Source organism: Bos indicus, chromosome 6 (assembly GCF_029378745.1).
Source record: "Bos indicus isolate NIAB-ARS_2022 breed Sahiwal x Tharparkar chromosome 6, NIAB-ARS_B.indTharparkar_mat_pri_1.0, whole genome shotgun sequence".
Taxonomy (NCBI): Eukaryota; Metazoa; Chordata; class Mammalia; order Artiodactyla; family Bovidae; genus Bos; species Bos indicus.
Window position 1 is genome coordinate 105,987,147 of NC_091765.1, and position 22,512 is coordinate 106,009,658.

The 22,512-nt window shown below is 55.5% G+C and overlaps 1 protein-coding gene across 3 annotated transcripts in view; it reads right to left on the bottom strand.

The window, feature by feature from the left end:
• WDR1 (WD repeat domain 1) overlaps nt 1-16,687 on the bottom strand; it is a 41,710-nt gene extending 25,023 nt beyond the window's left edge. For 2 of the 3 annotated variants that reach the window (XR_011567273.1, XM_070791807.1), the window contains exons 1-3: nt 16,483-16,641; nt 15,865-15,986; nt 4,383-4,473 (exon numbers count right to left, since the gene is read on the bottom strand). Coding sequence is in view for 2 of the 3 variants with exons in the window: in XM_070791807.1 (XP_070647908.1) it covers nt 4,383-4,473; nt 15,865-15,986; nt 16,483-16,498 (229 nt within the window). In the remaining variant the exon portion in view is untranslated. Of the gene's footprint in view, nt 1-4,382; nt 4,474-15,864; nt 15,987-16,482 lie in introns of all 3 variants that reach the window. The other variant, XM_070791808.1, reaches the window with a different exon arrangement.
• Between the last annotated feature and the right edge of the window lie 5,825 nt (nt 16,688-22,512).

The following is a 22,512-nucleotide window of genomic DNA, read 5'->3' on the forward strand; positions in this document are numbered from 1 at the left end:
CTGTTCACCCTGCTTCCAGGACCCCTGGCTGCTTCACTGAATGTGAGGCCCAGGGGAACAGCTCCTGTCTCCTGTTTGGGTCCACTCGAGGCTAAGTGTCTGCTGCAGACGCGAGCCCTGCCCCTTGTGGCTCTGTGGGTCTAAAACGCCCCCTACGACTACACCCGAGGGGGGACAACCAGCCACCAGAGGGCTGTTGTGCCAACAAAGCGAGTCGACACGTGCAAGTCTCAGACCAGCCCCCAGTCCGCTGCAGTCTAGACGAGTTAGTCTTTAGTGGGTCAGCGGATTGCCTAAGGCTCTGCAGAGGCCACTGGGGACCCCGCCTCTGAGGGCGCACACCCGGGGCTCCTGTCTGGCCGTGGGACAGCTGGGAGGGGACACAGGCCTCCCTGTGAATGGCACGGATGAGGGGACCCTGGTCTCTGGACTGGTCCAGCCGGACGGCCTGGCACGCTGCCCGAGGCGAGCTCAGAAGCTGACTCGAGTGAGTTAGGCCCCTTGGCTGAACGAACGGGCCAGCAGGAAAAGGCAAGAAAGGGGCAGAGGCCGGAGAAGGGAAAGGTGTACTGCGTGTGCAGGAAGGACCCATGCACCAACGCCCGTGCTCACGTGTACGTGTGCTCACATTCACACACGCACCAGGCCGTGTAGTCCCCGCGCTCAGGCCAGCCCAGGGCGCTACACGGAGTCATGGAGAACACAGCAGCGTCTGCAGCACATGGCAGAAACAGCCCCACCCCCGGCCCCCAAGACAGCAGAACCGCTCTCCCCCTCCCCAGGCTCAGAGGGGGTCTGCCTGCCCTGCCCTCAGCTCACTCTCCCCTTAACAGGCCTGGCATCACAGTTCTTCTCCACCACCTGCCCCCCGACCCCGACCTGGACCATCAGCCTCCTCTGATGGGCCCTGCTGGTACATTTAATTCTTTTCAGGAGCGCTTGTGCTGGAAACAGATGGAGGGGTTAGAGAACAGGCGTGGCCCCATCGGCTGAGGGCAGCCCTAACCGGGTACCCCTGGGGACCAGGCCCCTGCACTAGGCCACGGGGTACAGCACAGACTAGGCACCTGCTTGCACACACACACACTCGTCCACGTGCTGCACTCACAGGGCCACAGAGCAGAGGCCACAGTGCACGGGGCAGACAGGGCCAGGGGGAAGGGCTCCCTTCCTCCACAAGGCCTCCTTCCACCATCCGGAGAGGGTCTCTCCCCAGACAATAAGCTGCTTCCAAAAAAGAAACAGGATCTGTTCATGGTGAGCCTGTGCCCCCAACTTTGGTGTGGGGCTCACACCAGCATCACTGCAGTGTCAGGGGTGGAGACCCCTATGCAGCCCCAGCAGCCTGGGAAGATCCCCTAGAAAGGTAAATCAGGCCCTGGAATGGCTCTACCCTGAGGACCACCAGCCAGGAGAGAGGGTCCCCAAAGGCATACACTGCTGTCTGGTTTAGGGGCTGGGGGCCTGGGCTCCTCACCCAGGCCTTCCGGAAAGTTCGATCCTTTACCTGAATGTGGACCAGCCAAACTTACGGGGATCTACAGACTCACAGATCTGAGGCTGGAGCCCTGTCTGGGAGTGACCGCAGGATTCCCGAGGTCCTGGGACCCCCAACCCCACCCTGGACATACCAGGTGCTGGGTAACCCACTTTAGCCAGAGAGCACGGCACCTCTCCAGCTCCATACTCTACACACAACACTATCTTTAGCCCAGAGCTCTAATCTCCGTGCAGTAAATGTTTCCTGGTCTTTGCTCCATTCAAAGGACCAGCTTGCTAGAAACATAAAACACACCGCCCACAGCCTGCGGGCTCACAGCCCCACCCCGCTCACTTCCCCATCAAACCCGGGAGCCTGCAAGGGAGGGAAAACGTGAGATGGAGCCTGTACTTCTGCGGACTGTCCTTTGCAACGGTCTCTGCACCAGCAGGCGAGGACCGTGCTTCCTGCTGGTTCAGTGACCTGCCCGGGGACCGCAGGGCAGGCCTGGCTCGTGAGTGATTCAGCAGCTGGGCCGCGGCTCCCAGCACCAGGCCGCTGAGCTGCGCCAACCATACTCCTCTCCCGAGAAGACACATTTTAATAGGCACCAGGGCCAAATCCCGGGCTTTAAATGAAGAGGCATTGTGCTGGCAAGCAAAGCAGGGCCAGCGGGGCTGGGGGGGTTGGGAATCACAGGGCTAGAGTAAATCATAGGGTATAAATTAGAGCAAGTTTTACAGATGGAATCAAGAGTAGGTCTAAACATAAAAATCATTAAGGGCCCACTTCGTGCCAGCTCCTGGCTGAGTCCCACACACACAACCCTGGACAGCTGGCATCAGCCGTCAGCGAGCACGCCTCTCACCCCGGAGTTTCAGGGACAGACACCCGGTCCCCTATGGTGCCTACCAGGGCACCCCGGGCATCGCACACGCACTGCTGCCCGGGGTCCTCCCCAAACCAACCTGGCAGGAACAAAAGCTCCGGTTTACAGACAAGGCACTTAAATTAAGGCCCAGGAAGGTGAGTTATTTTAAGGAAGGCTTGCATAGGTAGGAGGACTTCCCTGGCGGCTCAGTGGTAAAGGAGACTCGGGTTCGTTCCCTGGGTTGGGAAGATCCCCTGGAGAAGGAAATGCCAACCCACTCCAGTACTCTTGCCTGGGAAATCCAAATCCCATGGACAGAGAAGCCTGGCGGGCTACAGTCCATGGGGCTGCAGAGATAGACATGACAGAGCGACTAGACAACGACAACACAGCTATGAAGGGGCAACCGGTATGTACACCGTACACCGGTATGTACGATCCCTGCCCTTCTCCGCTGGCCATTCATCTGTTCAGCAATTTGCTCATTTCCATCCCTCTCCGGGGGGGATCTGACAAGGCCCACATCAGCTCATCACCCTTCCTGGGGCCTGAGACCCGGCTGGACGCAGGCAAGGCTGCCCGTCAACACCTGCTGAGTGTACAAACCGATGAATGGATGGGAGACGCGGGGGCAGCCAGTCTACCTTGTATGCCCTCCTTCTCAGCTGTAGACCAGACAGCGTCGGGGTGAACAGAGCCTCCTTCACCACGGGCATCTCATGTCCCTCCTCTCGCCCAGCCTCCCACCGAGCCACACAGAAGTCCAGCTGGAGGGAGCCAAGACCTCAACCGCCAAACAGAACGAGTGCCTGCCTGAGGCCAGAGTTGTGCTCGGTACAGGGAAAGGGCAGCAGAGAAAGGCTACGTGAGGCAAAGCTACAAGTCAGGAACACACACACACTCACAAACACAGAAACACACACACACAGAAACACGCACTCACACGCAGAAACACACACACACACACACACACAGAAACACACACTCACACACAGAAACACACACACACACACAGAAACACACACACACACGAGGCAAAGCTACAAGTCAGAAACACACACACACAAACACAGAAACACACACACACAAACACACACAAACACACACAAACACACACACACGAGGCAAAGCTACAAGTCAAACACACACACACACACAGAAACACACACACAAACACAGAAACACACAAACACACACACACGAGGCAAAGCTACAAGTCAGAAACACACACACACACACTACAGAAACACACACACAAACACACACACACGAGGCAAAGCTACAAGTCAGAAACACACACACACACACACACAGAAACACACACACACACGAGGCAAAGCTACAAGTCAGAAACACACACACACACAGAAACACACACACAAACACACACACACGAGGCAAAGCTACAAGTCAGAAACACACACACACACACACACACACACAGAAACACACACACACACGAGGCAAAGCTACAAGTCAGAAACACACACACACACACACACACACTCACAAACACACACACACAGAAATACACACACACTCACAAACACAGAAACACACACACACACGAGGCAAAGCTACAAGTCAGAAACACACACACGCAAACACACACACACTCACCAACACAGAAACACACACACACACAGAAACACACACACACACGAGGCAAAGCTACAAGTCAGAAACACACACACACACACACAGAAACACACACACAGTCACACACACTCACTCACACACACACACACTCTCAATGGGCTTTGATACATCACAACACAGCTGCCCTAATGGCTCGTGAGCATCCCGCTGACCTCCGAGCTGGAACCAGCTGGAACACTGCCAGCTACACTTCTGGAAAGGGAGTTCTCGGCGGCTTACACTTCCCATGTCAGCCCACCTACCATCTCCATCCTCCTGGACCTTCCTCCCTCACCCACCTCCCCAACCTGCCCAAGCCAGGGACCCAGGACTCGGGGCGGGGTGGGCCACACCGCATGCAGCCAGAAGCCGCGTGTGCGGATGGACAGGTACCTCCGGAGGCGATGTAGAAGCCGCTGGGTGCGTACTTGGCCACCACCACCTGGTGGGCGTGCTCCGTGTAGATGTCCGCAATGGCCGGATTCTGCGGGAGGAGACCAGAATGAACACAGGCAACCCAGAAGTGGGCAAACTTGCTTTCCACTCTCTGGATTAACGGAGTTGGGTGGGAAAATGACCCACAGACATACACAAATACAGACGTCAAAACCTCCGTAAGGAAAATCCCAGAAGTACACTTACCTGCCTGGGTGACAAGAATTCTAGGCAATTTAACTCTTATGAGATGCGAGGTGATTTGCTTTCTTTCGGTACTTGCCGAACAAGTACGTATTTTCGAAATACACATGGGACATAAAAGTTTCCTTAGGAAAAAAAAATCTACGACTCTTTCTCCCACTTGTAAGGGGCTGCCGCCTTCCCTGAGTCTAGCTCCCCAGAGCGGGTCTCCCCTGTTCCGAACCAGCTCTCCCCAGGCTGCCAGGTGGGGTCTGACCCAAACCGGAGCCTCTGGCCTGGAGGAGCAGGAACACAGAAGTGGGCAGGCAGCTGGGGGGCCCCTCCTTGGTCAAATCCCTCGATTTGGGAAACTCCCTTTCGTGGCTCAAATCCAAGGCTGGCTGGACTCTGCAGTGAGAACTGGGCCAGCGTCGGAGACCAGGAGCAGCTCTCCGGACTCAATCATCAGGCTTAAACGTACAATTTATCAAAGTCAATCAGGGCACTCCCGGACACACACGGCCCAGGGGCCTCAGCAAACCTAAGGCCCTGAGCTCAGATGCTCTGTCATCAGAGCCCAGCGTCCTCCCAGGAGGGCAGAGAGAGCCAGGCATCTAATCCCCGACACCCGCCGACACGCACTGCAGAGCCAAGTGCCTTGTGAAAGGAGCAGCTACAGGCTGTGAACACATCGGGTCCCAGGGAGGCTGCTGCGGGCGCATCTGACCTGCCCCCCAACCGCTCCCACCTCTTCTAACCACCTCATAGTCTCCCCCTCCCCATCTCCTTAACGCCCTTCAACAAGGCCAGAGGCCCGGACTCTTCTCAGCTTCCTAGCCACAGGATCGCCCGCCCTCTCACCCGACAGTCCGGAGAAGCGTCCTGCTAAGTCCCAGCTCCGGCAACCTCCCTCCTACCATTCCTACAAGCCCCCTGGTCTCCGTAAATGCTGTGCCCTCGCCAGCAACACCTCTCCCTGCCTGCTAACACCCACTTATCAGGCCTGAAGAGCCATCTGCGTGAAGCCTGCTGTGACAGCCCCTCTCTCTCCTATGCCTGCGAATCATTTAACCCGACACACACCACGGTCCCTGGCCCCCTTATCCCTCTCCTCCAACTCCTCTTTGAGCTGCTCCATGTGCATTTATCTCCTTTAGCCATCACAGCCGTTAGCAAACGACAGATGCTCAATTATTTTTTTTTGGTGGGGGGTAAAAGTTTACACAGTCCTTTACCCCTAGGACTTGGTGTCACATGATAGAGTAGGTACTTAACATATGTGGTTCATACGTTAATCTGATGCAGAATAAACATATGCAAAAAGTGAAATCAGAGAGACTTCAACCATCTGAAGATATTCTGAATGGCAAATTAACCCGTGCAAAGGTGCTCGATGCCCTTAGCCTTTTGGGAAACGCAAATCAGAACTATAGTGAGAAACCACCCTATACCCAGGAGAGTCAAGAGAATTAAGACTGAAGTGACCAAATGTTGGCAAGGATGGGTGGGGTACAGTCTGGAATGTTTATATACTGCTGGGGAGAATGTAAAATAATACAGCTGGAAGAGTTGAGCTGGTTATTTATAAAGTTAAACACAACATTTATGCAAAAACCCCAAGAGAAAGAAAAGTGCGTGCTCACAAAAAGATACACATGAAAGTTCACGACAGCCCCTAAGTGGGAACCAACCAACCCGAAAGTCCACCCCCAGGTGCCTGGAGAAGCAAAGGGCTGTCCGCCCAAGGGACCACTACCCGGCAACAAAAGGCTACAAACTGCGGAGGCCCCTCAACCACGGGAGGAGCCTCGAAAGCCTCACGCTGAGTGACAAAGCCGACGCAAAGGAGAACGAGCAGCAGGAGTCTGTTCTGATCAAAGTCCAGGAAAGGCCAGCCCACAGGCCACAGAAAGCCAGTCGCTGATGGAGCTTCCAGGGGCTGGGGGGTGGGGGGCAGGGTGGAGAGGCCCATGGAGAGGCCCAGGGGGGTGACTGGACAGCTGGTGGCGGGGGTGATGGGATGATATTTAATTTGTCAAAACTCTAGTTGTGCTTTTGAAATGGAAGGATTTTATTGTCCTTAGATTACCCTGCAATAAAACGATGATGTGTAGGATCCAGTAAACGTCAGTCAGAACCCAACCTGTTCCTGCCCAGGTTAGCCCTCTGGACTGGAACGTTCTAATGAGGACAACTTCCCTCATAGAGAAGCTGGCGAAAGCGGTCTGTGGCCGGGTAGCTTCAAGGCCCGTGTTCCGAGGCTGACCGAGGGCTCTCAGCCCTGCATGTGGGCACAACAGGTGGGAGACCACCCCCCCAGGGGGACTCATGCCCACAGTGATGCCCAGCCTGGCCTTGCCCTTAAAGGGGAGCGGGGAGGGGGTGGCGTGTGGAGAAGTGGAAGGTGAGTTAAACAGCGGCCCTGGGAGGCAGTCCTGCCCCTACAGATACTTCCCCTAAAGCGGCTGGGGCGAGCTCTCCCGGCGCCCCCGTCCACATTCCCGACACAACTGGGGGCGAGCTCTCCAGGCTGAACACAACAAACAGAACACTCCGAGTCAGCAGCAGAACCCCGCCCTCAGCTCCCCGGCCAAAGGGGACGCCTCCCTGGCCCCAGAGGCCAGGCTCATGGCAAACCCAGCCCTGTGGGGCTGGGGCGCCCCTCCCCTGGGACTTCCTTCCTGCCCTCCTCCCCCCACCGCCCCATCAGGGGACAGGGGCTTCAGGCAGAAACCAGAAGGAAGCCTCGGCATTTGAGGCCCGTGGGTGCCTAGCGGATGTGGGCTGAGCCTGCGAAAACCTCCTGTCGTCTCGCTGGGTCCCCAGGTGCATCCCAGCCCTGCCCCCAACCCTCCATCTTTGGTGCATCCCTTCGCACCCTTCCACCTCTGACCCCAGGCCTGTCCCAGCCCTGGCCCTGACCTGCTGTTCAACCCTGCCCTGCCCTGTGATCCTAGGCTTGTCCCAAGTCCATCCAACTCATCTTCCCACCCTGGCCAGATTCCAGTTTTTCCTGCCCCTCCTGGGACCAGGACAATACCATGACAACATCTGAACTGACCCCTCTGCCTTTCACCAACCCACCAGGCTCTGTGTCCGGACTCTGATCACACATTCAGAGGCCCCTGGACCGTTCCCACCTCCCACCTGTGCGTGGAGGCCCCGCCCCAGCCCAGCAAATGAAGCATTCTCCCCCCATACCTTTCCACACATGGAAGGGAGAATCCCTAAAGCACCCCCCGCCCCCAAAGGAGCCTTCACATTCCTGTGTCCTCTGAGGCCAGAGGTCACCGCGGCACTTCACAGGTAAGGTTAAGGGGTGGCCCCAGCCACAGGGCATGCAGTTTTGCCACGGCGCGCCTGGAATCCTATGGACGTGTCGCCACATCAGTGAAGCCGTGGGACACAGCCCTGCTCCTCTGGAGCTGCTGATGGCCCGTGGCGGCCTCCTCCAAACTCCAGGCAAAGTGACCTTTGGGAGGATTAAGTTTCCAGAGCGCTGGCTTTCTAGACACACCCAGTTCCTAAAAGCAGGCCCTAGAAACCCGACCTGCATGGCGAATGTGACCTGCGGGGCCCTCTGCTCACGGGGCACCCAACTCAATGACCGCCAAGCAGCTCCACAAACCTCTCTGCTTCCAGACCTGAAGAACTGAACCCAAAGGCTCAGTCCAGGGTTCAGCCAGCCTGCCCTGCTTGACCTTGAAGCCTCCTTCTCTCACCCAGAGGAAGCAGCCCTAAGCCACAGTCCAAAGTCCATTTCCCATTCTGCCCTCGCCCTCCTCCAGTGCTGCAGGCTGGAATACCTTCCCTACTTCCTAGATGACCTTCTCCGAATTACCTTCTAATGCTCGGGCAAAGGCTCCCAGCCTCCTCCAGGAAGCCTTCCCTGATGCTCCAAGGTAGAAATGATCTCTCCCAGCCCAGAAAGCCTATACACTACCTTCCCTATCCTCCCGCCCTTATTATTTGCTACCTTGGACACATGTCATTCTTACACCTGCAAAGCTCACCAAGTGGACCCCCCCAGAGGGCAGAGGCCAGGTCTGATTCACCACTGCAACTTCTGACCACCGCCCCCCCACCCGCCGAAAAGACTGGGGCATGCCAGTCCCCAGCAGCCATTTTTGAAAACACAACCATCGTATGCTGATGACTACTCTCAGACAGCCGGGGTGACCCTTCAGTTGATTCTCTTTGAAACCTCACAGTACCTATGGGTAACCTTAGGACTCATTTTACAGGCAAAGAAGTGGGGCAGAGAGACTTGGAGGGATGTGCCCAAGTAAGTGGGGGGACTGGGACCTGAACTCAGCCGAGCGGCCTTGCTCCCCTTGGTTCTACTCCATTACCTACGTCTGGAGTCACTGTCAGCCTGACTCCTAACTCAGGGAACAGAGGTTTGTAGCGGTGGTGACAGCTACCCAGCTACCCGCCAGAAAGTGTAGAGCCCGAATGGAGGCGGGCAGGAGTGGCCACGCCCACAATCTTCCTTCTGGCTCCTGCCCAGCCCCCACCCTGAAGCAAACCAAGCCCTAGAACAGGGGCCCCAGGGGCGGGGGTGCCCACGTGAGAGTGGGCATACCATTCCCTGCTGGGCCCAGCATGACACCCCCTCCCTTCCTGTCCCCCTTTCCCTCTGCCTGCCCAGGGCCTTAGGAGGAGTCAGGAGGGCAGGCTTTGGGGGCCAGGGTCAGCCCCCACAGTGTAACCAGGGACAGGGCTGCCGCTCTGCTGCAACCGTTTCTTTGCCTCCCTGCCAAGGGCAAGAAATGGTGGCTCAGATGGTAAAGAACCCGCCTGCCAATGCAGGAGACGCGGGTTTGGTCCCAGGGTCGGGAAGATCCCCTGGAGAAGGGAATGGCAACCCACTGCAGTATTCTTGCCTGGAGAATCCCATGGAGAGAGGAGCCTGGTGGGCTACAGTCCATGGGGTCGCAGAGTCAGACACAACTGAGCAAGCACACGACAACAAAGGGTAAGACAGACACCCAAAGGCCCCAGTGAGTCCGCAACAGTGCCAAGGACACGAGCTCAGCTTCTTCCAACCTCCATGCGCCTGCACTCCCTGTCCAGACTCCCCTCATCTCTGCTGTCTCAATCCCCCTTCCTGGAAAACTCTTACCCACCCTCCAAAACCCAACTCAAAAGTGCCCTTGCTCCAGAAACCTTCCCTGAGGCTCTGTGACACAGCTGGCCCTTTCCTCTTGTTCCCAAAACGCTGAGGACATGCTTCTTTAAAGCGCTAACCTGGTGAGTTAGAATGTTACCTACTGGGGTTCTTTGCTCGCCCCTGCTGACATTTTGGGCTGGGGAACTCTTTGTTGCAAGACAGTCCTGTGCATTGTGGGATGTTTGGCAACCCCTGGCCTCTGCCCACTAGATACCAGTAGCACAAAAATGTCTTCAGATATTGCCAAATACCCCTCAACAGTGTGGGGTGGGGACAAAACTGCCTCTCAACTAAGAGCCACTTATTTAACCTTGGGCACCATGGCTACGGGCCAGGCTTGGCAAGAGAGGGAACGTGTGTGGGAAACGTCAGGGCTGAGGACTGGATGCAGCAGCTGACGATGCCTTCATCTTCGAGCAGCTTCCTAATTGGCCTCCCTCCTGCCTCACGTGGATTTCCCAGGTGGTGAAGTGGTAAAGAATCTGCCTGCCAATGCAGGAGACGTGGGAGACGTGGGTTCAATCCTTGGGTGGGGAAGATCCCACGAGAAAGCAGAATGGCAACCTGCTCCAGTATTCTTGCCTGGAAAATTCCACGCACAGGGGAGCCTAGGGGGCTACAGTCAGTGGGGTCACAAAGAGTGGGACGCACCGAGCATGCACACACCTGCTTCATACCTTAGCTGCAGAACAGTCTCTCCACTGACTTGACTACATGGTTCATCTGTTGAACCTTTTCGTGGTTCTGGTGGCCTCGGGGCAGGGCCAGGCTGCGGTGGGGCGGCCTGACTCCCAGCACCCTCTCCTGCCTGCCTGTAACTCCCCCCACCCCAGGGCTCCTGCCACAAGCGTCCACAACCTGTGCAGGACTCTCTCGCCAACCCCGCTCCACCTGATGGTCCCTTCCCAGGGCCCCAGCTGCTCAAGGTCCCCTGGGATGACACCTCCTGGCATGTTTCTTCCTCTCGGCATCAGTCCTGAGTGTCGGTTTCCCTGGAGACTGAGCTCTGTGAGGACAGGCCTTTGCAGGGGAGTGTCCAGAGCCAGGCCTGGGCTCCGCTACACAGCAGGTGCTTATATACACCTATAACAGGATCAAGTCAGGCTCAAGCACAGGAAGTGGAGGGGGCAAGGAGGGTGGGAGAGAAGTGGAAGTGACCCCCTGAGCCAGCTGCCACTCAGGGTGTGGGAGGTTCATATAGTCAAGACGACTGGCAATGGGTGGACACTGACATCAGAGCCCAGGCACCTGAAGATCATTAGCCCAGAAGCCAGTGGAACACGTCCCCACCCTTTGGGCTCCCCAACAGCTCTGGAGCCTTCTCTGAGCCCAGCATCCTTGCTCATTAAAAGGCCAGACCACAGGACCCCAGCGCTCTCCTGGCCTGACCCCATGTCTGTGCTGCCTGCTGGCCTTCTGTCCAGGTGGCAATCAAACACGCCACCTCCTTTTGTCATCAGGCGGCCCGTTTCAGTCCCACCCGAGGCAGTGAGCTCCACACAGGCAGGGGCACCGTCTCTGCGCTGCCCATAGAACATGCAGTCGTCCTGGGCAGGGGGCAGGGACTCGAGGCATGCGTCATGGGACAGAAGGGACGAGGTCGGTCCTCCTCTGGCCATCTGTCCCTTCGTGTACACACCCCACCCCCACCTGAAGGGGACGCCCTAGGTGGTCCATCTGCACGCTGACCGGCAGGTCACCCCGTGGGAAACTCAGCGCTCAAGTTCAACATCCCCTAAGCTGGCCTCCAGGGCTTTCCAGGTGGCCCAAGTGGTAAAGAACCCACCTGTCGATGCAGGAGGCATGCAGATGCGGGTTCGATCCCTGGGTTGGGAAGATCCCCTGGCAGAGGGCATGGAACCCACTCCATGGGTCACAACAGAGTTGGACACAACTAAGCACGTGGCACACACGCCAGCTGGGCCCTGCCCTGCTGACAAGGAGCCCACAGAGCCCGTGCTTGGAAGCACAGAAACACCAGACTGCTCCAAACACTACACCCCCTGGAATTTAACTTCATATAAATCATTTTCCCCCACATATGTGCATGTGTGTATATATACAGTGGGAAGATCCCCTGGAGAAGGAAATGGCAACCCGCTCCAGTATCCTTGCCTGGAGAATCTTCATAGACAGAGGAGCCTGGCGGGCCACAGTCCATGGGGTCGCAGAGTCAGACGCGACTGAGCAACTACTACACACACATATAGTACATTCTAGCTCTGGAATGTAGGGGCTGCAGAGCTTTAAAAGCAGGCCCCAAACCTGCCTGTGTAGCAGCCCTGCTGGCTACTACTGGCAGCGGGCACTCACTTGCCAGAGCCAGTTTACAGGGAAGTGATCCCAGGCGGTTTAGAAGGTGATGAGGCTCCTTCACAGCCACTGGGCGGGGGCTGGGGGGGGGGGGGGACGGCGGGCGGGGAACCTTTTAACTACACTGCAGGCGGGGGGCAACAGGGCCTCGAAGTACGAGTTTATTAGGCTCCCTCCTTCTGGAATCTTCCTTTCTGGATGGCCATCTCACTGCCTGCTTTTAACCCTGCAGAGAATTTCCTCTCCTCTCCTAGGTGTGGCAATCAAATGTGTTGAGAGAAAAACAGATGAGAAACGCTCTCTGCCACCAGCTTGAGAAGCGCCGTGATGCTGGGTTCACAAAGCAACTTTGAAGGCAGCAAAGTGCGTGACAGCTGTGGCTCCAAGTGGAAGGCTAGCAAGGGCCTGACGCCTGCTTGGCGGGAATAAAGGTGGTATCTGCCACTCAGTCGTGTCCAACTCTGTAGCTCTCAGGGCTTCTTTGTCCATGGAGTTCTCCTGGCAAGAATACCGAAGTGGGTTGCCATTTCCTTTTCCAGGGGATCTTCCCTACCCAGGGATCCAACCTGCATCTCCTGCACGGCAGGCAGATTCTTTTCCGTCTGAGCCACCAGGGGAGCCTTTCTTACTTCCATACAGTAAAACCTCTGTGGCTGCATCTCCGCCACACAGCCCGCCTTTCAATCAAGAAGAGACTTACTGAGCACCGGACTACGTGCCAGGCACTGTGCTAGGCCGGGACACGGCAGGTGGGAGTGGCTACTCGCTGTCTGGCTCCCGGAAGGCCAGGATGGGAGGGCCACTTAGGAGGCCAAGCTGCCACAGCAAATGGGCAGCGAGTCATGCTGCTATTTGAGGCAAGAATGCGCAGACAAGGGACACAGCAAGGCCCAAGTCTGGAGACCCACACGAAGCAAGCTCCAGGGAGGGGTGTGGAATCTGGGGGCCTGGAGCCCCAGCGGGGGGAAGGTGGCAGTAAGGAGAGGTCAGGGATGCAAGGCTGGACGACAGGGCACCATTGGTCTCGGATGGGAGAGCAAAGAACAGCTCGACCCCATGTTTTAATAACCGGTCCAGCAGCAGTGCTGAGGGCGGGCTGGAGGAGGGCCAGGGAGAAAGGCCAGTTTGGCCTTTGGTTTCTGCAGTCCAGGCGAGATAGCACGATGAGGGTGGAAGCAGTGAAAAATCCGTCAGATTCGGAAGTCTTTGAATGCAGAGGCAATAGGACTCACTAGAGAACTAAATATGGTGTGGAAAGGGGAAGTCCAAGGCTGGGGCCAGAACCGCTGGCGGAGTGGCGGTCACCATTCTGGGGATGAATGTGTGGGAAACCCAACTATGGGCAGGCGTGTTCAGTATAAGCCGCCCATCAGATGTTCTGTTGGACGTTCCCGATCTGGTCCCCTCCTCCCTTTCGTGTCTCTTCTGGACTCTGAGCCTGTATTCCAACCAGAAAACACTCTCTATTTCAATATTCATGAGTAGTGTCTTTTTTTTCCCCAGGAATACTCCGCCCTAACAAAAATTGTTCCCACCTTGACTTGAGCAGCAATGGTCTGCTCCCATTAAACAAAAGCCTAAATGCCTGATGGGGCTTCCCGAACAGGGTGGGAAGAACACATCGGCACCCCGGTGCTGTCCTGGCCCTGAAGACACTCACAAACATGGGACAGGTAAGCAGACGCGCCCTCCAAAGAGAATGGTAAACTCGAGGCGGTACGGCTAAGGACGAAAAGCTCAGAAGAGGGACTTCCCTGGTGGTCTAGTGATTGGGAATCCATCTTGCAATGTGGGGGATGCGGGTTTGATCCCTGGTTGGGGAGCTGGGATTCCCACCAGCCACGGGGCAACTAAGCCCTCATGTTGCAACGACTAAGCCAGGTGCCTCAACTAGAGAAACCCGTGTGCTGCAACTAAGACCTGTCGCAGCCAAAAATAAATAAATATTATTAAAAAAAAAAAAAAGCTCAGAAGAATAAGCAAGCAGAAAACAGAATAGGTTCCATAAGTTAGGGAATGCCCCTGCAAGGGGGTGCTTGTCCGTGACTGTAAACAGCGTCTCCATTGGAAGTGGCTCCATTTACTGGCTGCCTTCATCTCGCTGAGCTGGACCCCAGTTCTGAGCAGTGGGTCCCCTGGGCGGGTGGAGCAGGGAGGTGGGGAAGATGCGGTTTAAAGGAGAAGCTGCAGGTTAAGAACCTTTCATGGCACCAGACACACAGTAGGTCTTCATGGGCAGGCTGCCATCTGGAAGTGAGTATAGCCTGCAGGGACGTGTGCGTGCCTTGTCAGGGGCAAACCCAAGCATTCATTCTGCTGCCCTGTATCCCTGAGAATGCCTTTACTCATTTTATTTGACAAACTACAGTATCTATCTACTCAGGACCTATCAATATCTATCTACTTGAGCGGACCATTGCTGCTCAAGTCATCTAAACTTTTCTTTTCTCAATATCTCAGAAGCTCTCTGGAGACCTCCGGATCTTTATGATCTAAGTTCTTGGCCATGTTTTCCCCAGTTCTGAGTGAGTTGGGATCAGCTTTCGAGGAATCTGTGTCTAGCAGAGGAGCTGTTCGCACCTTCAAAGCACATTCACACCCACCCACCCCTTCAAGTGAGGGGCCAAGCCATCCTGGGCAGGGCAGAAACTGCCAAATGGAGCTCTGTCTCCCAGCAGACTGTTTTGGGGGTGGGGGGGGCGGGGAGAGGGGTGCGGAGGCAGAGCCAGCAGCATCTCAGAACTCAAACAGACCAAGGAAACCAAGACCACAGAGCTCCTGCACTGCTTCAGCCAGCTCTGAGGTTCAGAAGCAAGGCTGTCTCCAAAGGGACAGTTCCAGTGCCCCAGGGGTAACCACCCACATACCCTGAATTAAAGCTGACACCCCTTGAGGGGGCATTGCCAATCAAAGCCATCCACCTACAGACTGTGTACAAGCCCCACCCAGAAAGCTCAGGAGAACCCTCCCCACCCCCAGACACTAGGGAATGGTCATGTAGATACCTCTGGCTTCCACCCCCCACCCCCTACTCAGTCCAGGCAGGCAGAAAAGATTTCAGTGTGTAATCTCAGCAGTGGGGAGCCTGACAAGTACACCGGGTCATTTCGATAATTACAGAGAAGTAACGGAATTTTTCGAGGATTTCCCAAGGAATGGGCTCTAGAAGCCTTCTCAGCCTGGGTACAGGAGGCCTGTGCATGATTCATGGGGATAAACTGGTTCCTTATTTTGCAGTGGGGCTCAGACCCCGCGAAAGGGAAGACCAGGCCGGAAGGGTAGAGACCTGGGTGTGAGCCCGCTCCTGCCACACTGGGGCACCCTGGGTGTGCCATGAGTATGGGTGTCCGCTCGGCATGCAGGGTCTCCCTCAGGGGGGCCCAGGCCAGCAGGGCAAGCCGGGGAGCCCCAAGTCATTTCCATTTTACAGATGAGTCAACCGGGGCTCAGAGAGGCCGAGTCACCAAGCACCCCAAGGGTCAAGGGCCAATCTCTCAAACCCAGAAGCCCTTCACTTGAAGGGAACTAAATCTGAGCCTCGGCTTCCCCCACGGAGAAAGAGAATTGGGTCTGGATCAATCTGTAACTGTCTCCCTGGGTTTCTGAGGTGTGGTCCCCGAGGCTGAGGGGGGCGTGGCGTCCTCGCCCCAGGCCGCTGGGCAGGAGGGGAGAGGGTGCAAGGGGAAGGATTCACCCCAAAGCTGGGCGGGTGGTCAGGGAAAGAACCGGCGCCCGGGCGGCGGCCGGGGGAGCGGGGGGCGAGGTACTCACGTCTATGTTCCTCAGGATGACGCACTTGCCGTTGGTGTAAAGAAAACTGTTGCCCTTGGGGTCGCCGCCGACAATCTTGGAGACTCCCCTCTCCACCTGGGGGAGGCTGGCGAACACCTTCTCTGCAGAGACACAAACGCAGCCAGGCACCTGAGGGCCAGCCCCGCGCCGGGCTGAGGGCGGAGGGGAGGGAAAAGGGGAGAGAAAAAAGGAGAAGGCGGGGGGGGGGGGGGTGCGGCCCTGGACCGGTCTCTGCCGGTCACCTGTTGCCTCCAACCCGGAGGGGCGGCCGCCACTTTGAAGGAGCGCAGGGGACGGGTGCGACTTCCTGGTCCGCGCGCTCCCTTAACCAGGCCCTGCAGGGAGATGCGGAGGCTTCTGCGGGGCCCCGACCGCATCGCCAACTTTGGGGCGCTCTCCTCGCCTTCCCTCGCCGGCCAGCCCGGCGCCCCCGGGAGGGCGGCGGGGCGCTCACCAGCCGGCTCCCGCACCCCTCCCCTGCGCCCCGCGGACCTCGCCGGACCGCCCGCACCCGGCCGATGGCCGACGGGGCCAGGCAGACAGGCAGGGCGGGCGCCCACCCCTGGGGCGGGGGGCGCACCGGGCCGCGGCACTTACTGATCTCGTACGGCATCCTTGCCCACTTGTTACCGCGCCGCGCTCGCCAGAGAGCCTGCAGGGGCCGCGCGCGCCGCGAATCAGACCTGGCCGAGGCCGAGCCCGGGGACAGGGGCCGAAAGGCGGCGCCGGGCGTGCAGGGCGCGGAGAGGGGCGGAGGGGGCGGTCCGAGGCCGGGTCTCAGAGGCCGGCTCGCGCCCTGCCCTGCGCGCAGCCGCTGCGGACGCGCCGAACCCGGAAGCGCGGCCCCGCGTGCGCGGCTCGCCCCCCAGCTTTGACCATATATAGTCAAGCGCTCGGCTCGGCGGCTGCGGCTCAGGCGAGCCTGCGCGGACCTGGCCGCCGCCGCGCCCCTCCCCCTCCTGGTTCGGGCCCCTCCCCGCTCCCTGCACGGCCCCGCCCAATGAGCCCCGCCTCCGGAAGTGACGTAGAACCGCGACCGCATGAAAAGGCGGCGTGGCGAGCGCGGCTCGTCAGAATGTGCCTGGGAGCCGGCGGGAGGACGTTGGGTGGCTCGGGTAGTAGTGGGGAAGGGTGGGCTAAGGAAGTTGATTTTTTTTTTTTTTTTTTTTTTGCTGAAGTTTTGCGGGCGGTGAAATCACCGGAGCTCCAGGATAAGGCTTGTGTTTGCGTGGCGGGCGTTTACCGAGCTGCCAGCTTTTCAGCCCAGTGGGCGTCCTGCTTGGGTTTTGCAAACAGAAGAGTTCTTTTTCTTGCTTTCTCCTTCAAAGCATGTTTAACTGGTAGTCGCCCTTCCTCGCAAAAAGGAGCTGTAGGAGGAGTTTTAGGGATGTGCTTTGCAGGGCCCGAGCTCTCTCAAAAACTTTTTAGGAAACTAGGAACCCAAGAGCAGAAGGGGGAGGGATGTAGGTTCTAAAAAAAAAAAAAAAAAAAATAGTGCTTATTTCCTAATGAAAGCAGAAGGGGGAACTTCAACTTGTAAGGCTGAAGCAGCGCCTCGTTGCTAGGGGAAAAGCAAGTTCGGTACTGCCTCGGGGTTTGCGGGGACGAGGGTAGAGGAGGGTTAAACGTAAACTCAAAAACCTCAGGGTGATCCTTTCTGGAAAAATTTTTTATGCTTAACCTTTACTCATTTGAAGCTTTGAAAATTTTCAACATAGAAAAATAGAAAAAACATAATAAAGATCTTGGCGTCAGACATAGGAATCGATGTACTGATTATAAGGAATTGCTCGCGGTGGAAGCTTCCAGAGCGAGGTGGTCAGTGTGTCTTCCTCGGCCAGGCCTGTGCGACCTCCTGGGGGCCATGCTATCCTTGCCTCTGGCTCTCTTGGGAAATCTTCCGGAGTTGCAGGGGACGTTGTACCTGGGTTGGCTCTATTTTTGAATTGCATCCAGGTCCATGTGTCTTTACTGAATAGTCCTGCAGAGCCTTGAAGGCGCACCTGTGTGAACACAGGTGTGTCCTATCTGGTCTCTAGGTATCTGCTCCTACCCTGCCCCACCTTCACCTCTGCTCTTCAGGCTGCAGCCTGTTTTAAAACTGAAAATGAAATCTGTTCCTTACTCTCAAACCTGTAGGTGCTCGATCTCAAAAGTTCAAGCTATAAGCCATAAAAATGGCCTACTGAGCCCTATGTGCTAGGTCTCAGGTTTCCATGAGACTATCTTACTCTCCACTTTCAGCTCTGCTCCCTCTTTGTTTTCTGCAGCACCTCAGCTTCCTGGGTATTCCACGAATGCCCCAGCCTTGCTCTTGCCTCCAGGGCTTCTGTAACCTCTGTTGGCTACCTGGAATTACTCAAAAGTACTTAAATGCATGTTGTTTATTCAGGGAAAACCCCCTACCCTGACCACCTGACTGAATCGAAACCTTCCATCCTCGACAAATACCTTCTTGATATCCCTGTTATCTGGAGTGTGTCCCTGGCACAGGGTACTCAAATGGCTGACCCCAGACCCCATGTGCAGTCCTCAATTCAGAAAGAGTATCTGTGAAGGTAGTCTTGTGAACTGAACCACCCTAGAGATGTTGCCAGAACAAAGGGAAAAGGAGTGGTCTACAGGTGAGGGCTGTAATCATCTGAGAATTGGGACTGGGATTAAGATCAGGTGTGCTAACTTTTCACCCCTCAGGCATCTGTGTAACGGAAGGACTGACTCTAAAACTAAAGCATTAACCTTAAGCCCTTTGAAAGCAGATAACCCTTATGCATGGGGGTAAAACCTTCTTAGACTCGATAAATGAGACCATACAGCAAACTTAAAGCTAAGTTCCAACCCCTGCAGGAAGCTAGACTCGATAGCTTAGGAGGAAGTTAGGTTGGTATGGGGACTTGAGTTTGGCTGGGGGTTAGGGATGCGGGCCTTTGCTATAAAAATCAGGTCACAGAAAACATGACTTGTCAGGGAGTTTCAGGGGTTGGAAGGAAGAGGGACAAGGGGTGCTGTTTCCCTGGGGTGATCCTAGCTTGGTTTATCTCAGCTGTAAGGGATCAGCCATCCTTGAGTTGGTATCAGCTGTTACTAACCCACCTTGGGCTCTCCCACTCCTCACCCACACCTTTAATACAAGTGTCAATGTACTCTTAGTCTCCGGTGGGGACCCTCAAACACAACTGTACCCCAGTCTGTGACTGCTGTGTCGCCCAGCCACTTCTGACCCCCTCATTTCTGAAACTGCCTCCCTGGCACCTCGGGAGTGTCCCAGAGACACCTACCAGGACTGGACCTAATGCCAGCTGAGACCAGGCAACCTCGCCTTCTCCCATTGCACAAGACGGCTCCTCCGTGCTGTCCCTTCCTGCAGTGATCAGCGGCCCCATCTCTGGCTATACTGGCCAGAAAACTCATCTACCCACCCACAACCGCCACATTCTTCACCTGGACTCTTGGATGCCCGAATCTCTGGTTAATATTCTGTCGCCTCCCACTCCAGTCTTTTTTCTCTCCGTAGAGAGCAACAACCTCTCCAGGCTCTAGGGTGCCCAGGCCCAGCCTGGCTCTCAAACTGCTCTCACCCCGGTTCTTCCAGCTCTGCCTGCTGGCTCAGAGCCTGCCTTGGGGTTTCTGCACCTGTTTCCAGGCCTTTCCTGATACCTCACAATTTTAAGGTGAAAGTTCATTCAACTAAATTTTTTTTACCACTTGGGAGCAAATCCCTGTGATATGGGAATAGTGGTTGGAAGTACTTTCTTAGGAACACCCATACCTCTGCCTGGGGAGACTTCCAACTGCAGATAATGGGAGAGATGACCCCTTTCTTAACAAGTGGCAGTCAGCTCCGAAGAGCCTTGCTCAGACTGGGTAACCCGCCAGACCACAGCCCCTCACTCTTGCCAGCCCAGCTCCTCTGTCCATGGGATTCTCCAGGCAAAGAGTACTAGAGTGGGTTTCTGTTTCCCCCTCCCGGGGATCTTCCTGACCCAGGGATCAAACCTCCGTCTCCTGCATCAGCAGGCTGACTCTTGACCACTGATCCATCTGGGAAGCCCAAACTGTACATAAACAGCATTTAACATACGATGCTGTGCCTGCTGGGTTAATCCAATTTGCCTGCCCTGCCAACAGTTTTTGCAATATTTAACAAAGGGCCCACCAGATAAGCTAAGGGAAGCTGCCGATCTGCCCTCTGGAGGTGAGTCACGAGAGCATCACCTGAATCCACATTGAATTCCAAAGTGTGTAAAACAGCATCTCTTAAAAACGCACCCTTTGGGGCATACTCCTTCAAACTTTCTTCAGGAAAACCCCTAGGCTGGCTTTGGGGGAAACTGGTTGCAATTACCTGAGTTGGGTAACTTGGAGAGAAACCGTTCATTTGGCTCCAGGTATGTGTATGAGGAGGCCCTCTCCCCTTCAGTTCTGCCAGCTGATTTGTAGTAAGAAAAAAAAAAAAGGCTTAACGTGTGGCCCTGTTGTGGAATCTAGAGTCGTGAAACACACTTCGGAGGACACTCAAGACATTGGAGTACAGTTCATGATGCCAGCAGGTCCAAGGGGAATCGGTTCCCAACAAGGACCCTGATGTTTGAGACTTTTATACCCCTTGCTATGTGACTGGTTACATGTTAGCAACCTCCTTTGTCTTATGACTTGAGTTTTACAACAAGCAGGTGCTAGGAGAACAAACAATTAAGGTTATGGGGGAATAATGATTATACATCATGGGGATGTCTCCATGGTTAAATCTCACAGGAGCAGCCTGACCTCAACTACAGTCTCCATTTGCCATCGATAGGGAGGGAAGTCTCCAGGAGACCTGGTTTTTGTTAGCATCGCTTTCCTCATTGTTGGGCAGAGTTCAGGCCCAGTTCACATCCTGTCCTTAAGAGAGATAAGCTTCAAGATGGGAGTCGCTCCTGCTTTCCTCATAGTGGCCCCAATAGCCCTACAAGGTTCCACTTCACCCTGGGCATGCTTGACCTCAGCCCTTGTTGCACACGAGCGTGCAAGTGGTAGTCAGGTCTAGAAGAGCCCTGATTTAAAAAAAGCAACCTGAAAGGCTGTGGCCACTTCCTCTCGCTAGCCCAACTCCACAGTGTCTGACTAAGGCAGAGATAGGGTAGCACACGCACTCAATTGAACTCTTAAATTCTATGTGCGTGTGTGCTGAGTTGTCAGTCTTTGTGACCCCATGGCCCCCCCAGGCCACTCTGTGAGGTTTCCCAGGCAAGAATACTGGAGTGGGTTACCATTTCCTTTTCCAAGTGGTCTTCCCGACCCAGGGATCGAACCCACATCTCTTGCATTGGCAGGCAGATTCCTTACCACTGAGCCACCAGAGAAGGTGGCAGCCCTTGTCTCTTCCCTAAATTGGATCTGTACAGGAGGTAGCCTGTTTGCGGCTTTGGGGAGAGAGGAGCAATTGGACGGCTGTTCCGAACTCCTGCTTGCCCACTTTCAACCCTAGTGTTCTCATGTCCAGGCTCCCAAGGAAGGGATCTGCTTCCTGTTCTGCCCTGGGCCCCTGCAAGAGGGCTCTGTGCCAGGTGCAGGAATGAAGAACGGGGCAGGGGGTGCGGGGCAGGCACTTACCCCCTCCAGGAGCTCAGGGTTGGACTAGCCCACCTCTTGGAAGAAGCTGTAGGAATGTCGCATGCAGTAGAGTAACTGCCCCCTGCCCTCTAGGAGTCTTTCTTTCCTGGGTCCTTTGCAGCTTGTAAACAAGCTCATGTAAGCCACACTCAAGCAGCACCTGCCTCCTGCCTTAAGCCAGCTTTACTGCCATCGCCTGTTAATCTGCTCCACAAGCAGGCCCTCGCTTCCAAATCGCCAGAAAATTGAGTTCAGGCTGGGTCAAGTCTGCCTCTGTTGTCCAGTGAGATGCTGAGCTTTGCAGAAGAGGCAAAGCTTATTCAGGAGGCCCCCAAGTGTGAGGGGTGAACAAACTTCAAATCTGGCTCCCTCCCCGAAGGTTGAGGGGCTTGGGATACTTGTGGGTGAAGAGCAGATGATGGTAGAAGGTTCAGGAGAAAGGTAATTGGAGGTAGAAAGGAAAATCTGTGAGTTGACATGGTTCATGGGACGCATGTTCAGAAAGTAGCAACATTCACGTGATCTGAGAGCGTTCTTGTGATGCCACAAGGTCACACACTCAGGTCCAGCTGAATAGTCAGTGGTCTCAAGTGATCTGGGCAAGTTCCTGAAAACAACTTGAGCAACTCTTCACTGACCCATGTCAGGTGTTGCCTATAAGGGGGATGGTCAAAGGAATCTTGTGATAAGTCTTAAGCTCCAGTGACCCCTGGAGGGGATTCAATTTGCAAGAACAGTTACAGGAAGCTTAATAAAGGCAAGTTACAACTTGGACAAGCAAGTTGGTATTTAATGGATCTTGTTCTCAGTTTCCCATCCATCTATAGCCCAATTACGTTGATGGGGGATTTTTGTAGAAACCAATGCCTGTGACCAACAATTCATGTCAGTGACTGTTGAAACACCAGTGTTTATGTAAATATCAGCAACTTGTTTTTGCCCTTTGTTTGAAACTTTGCACATCTTACTAAAACATTCTAATACTTCATTAGTGTGGTAGGCAGGATCACAGACACCTCTGTGCAGAGGAAC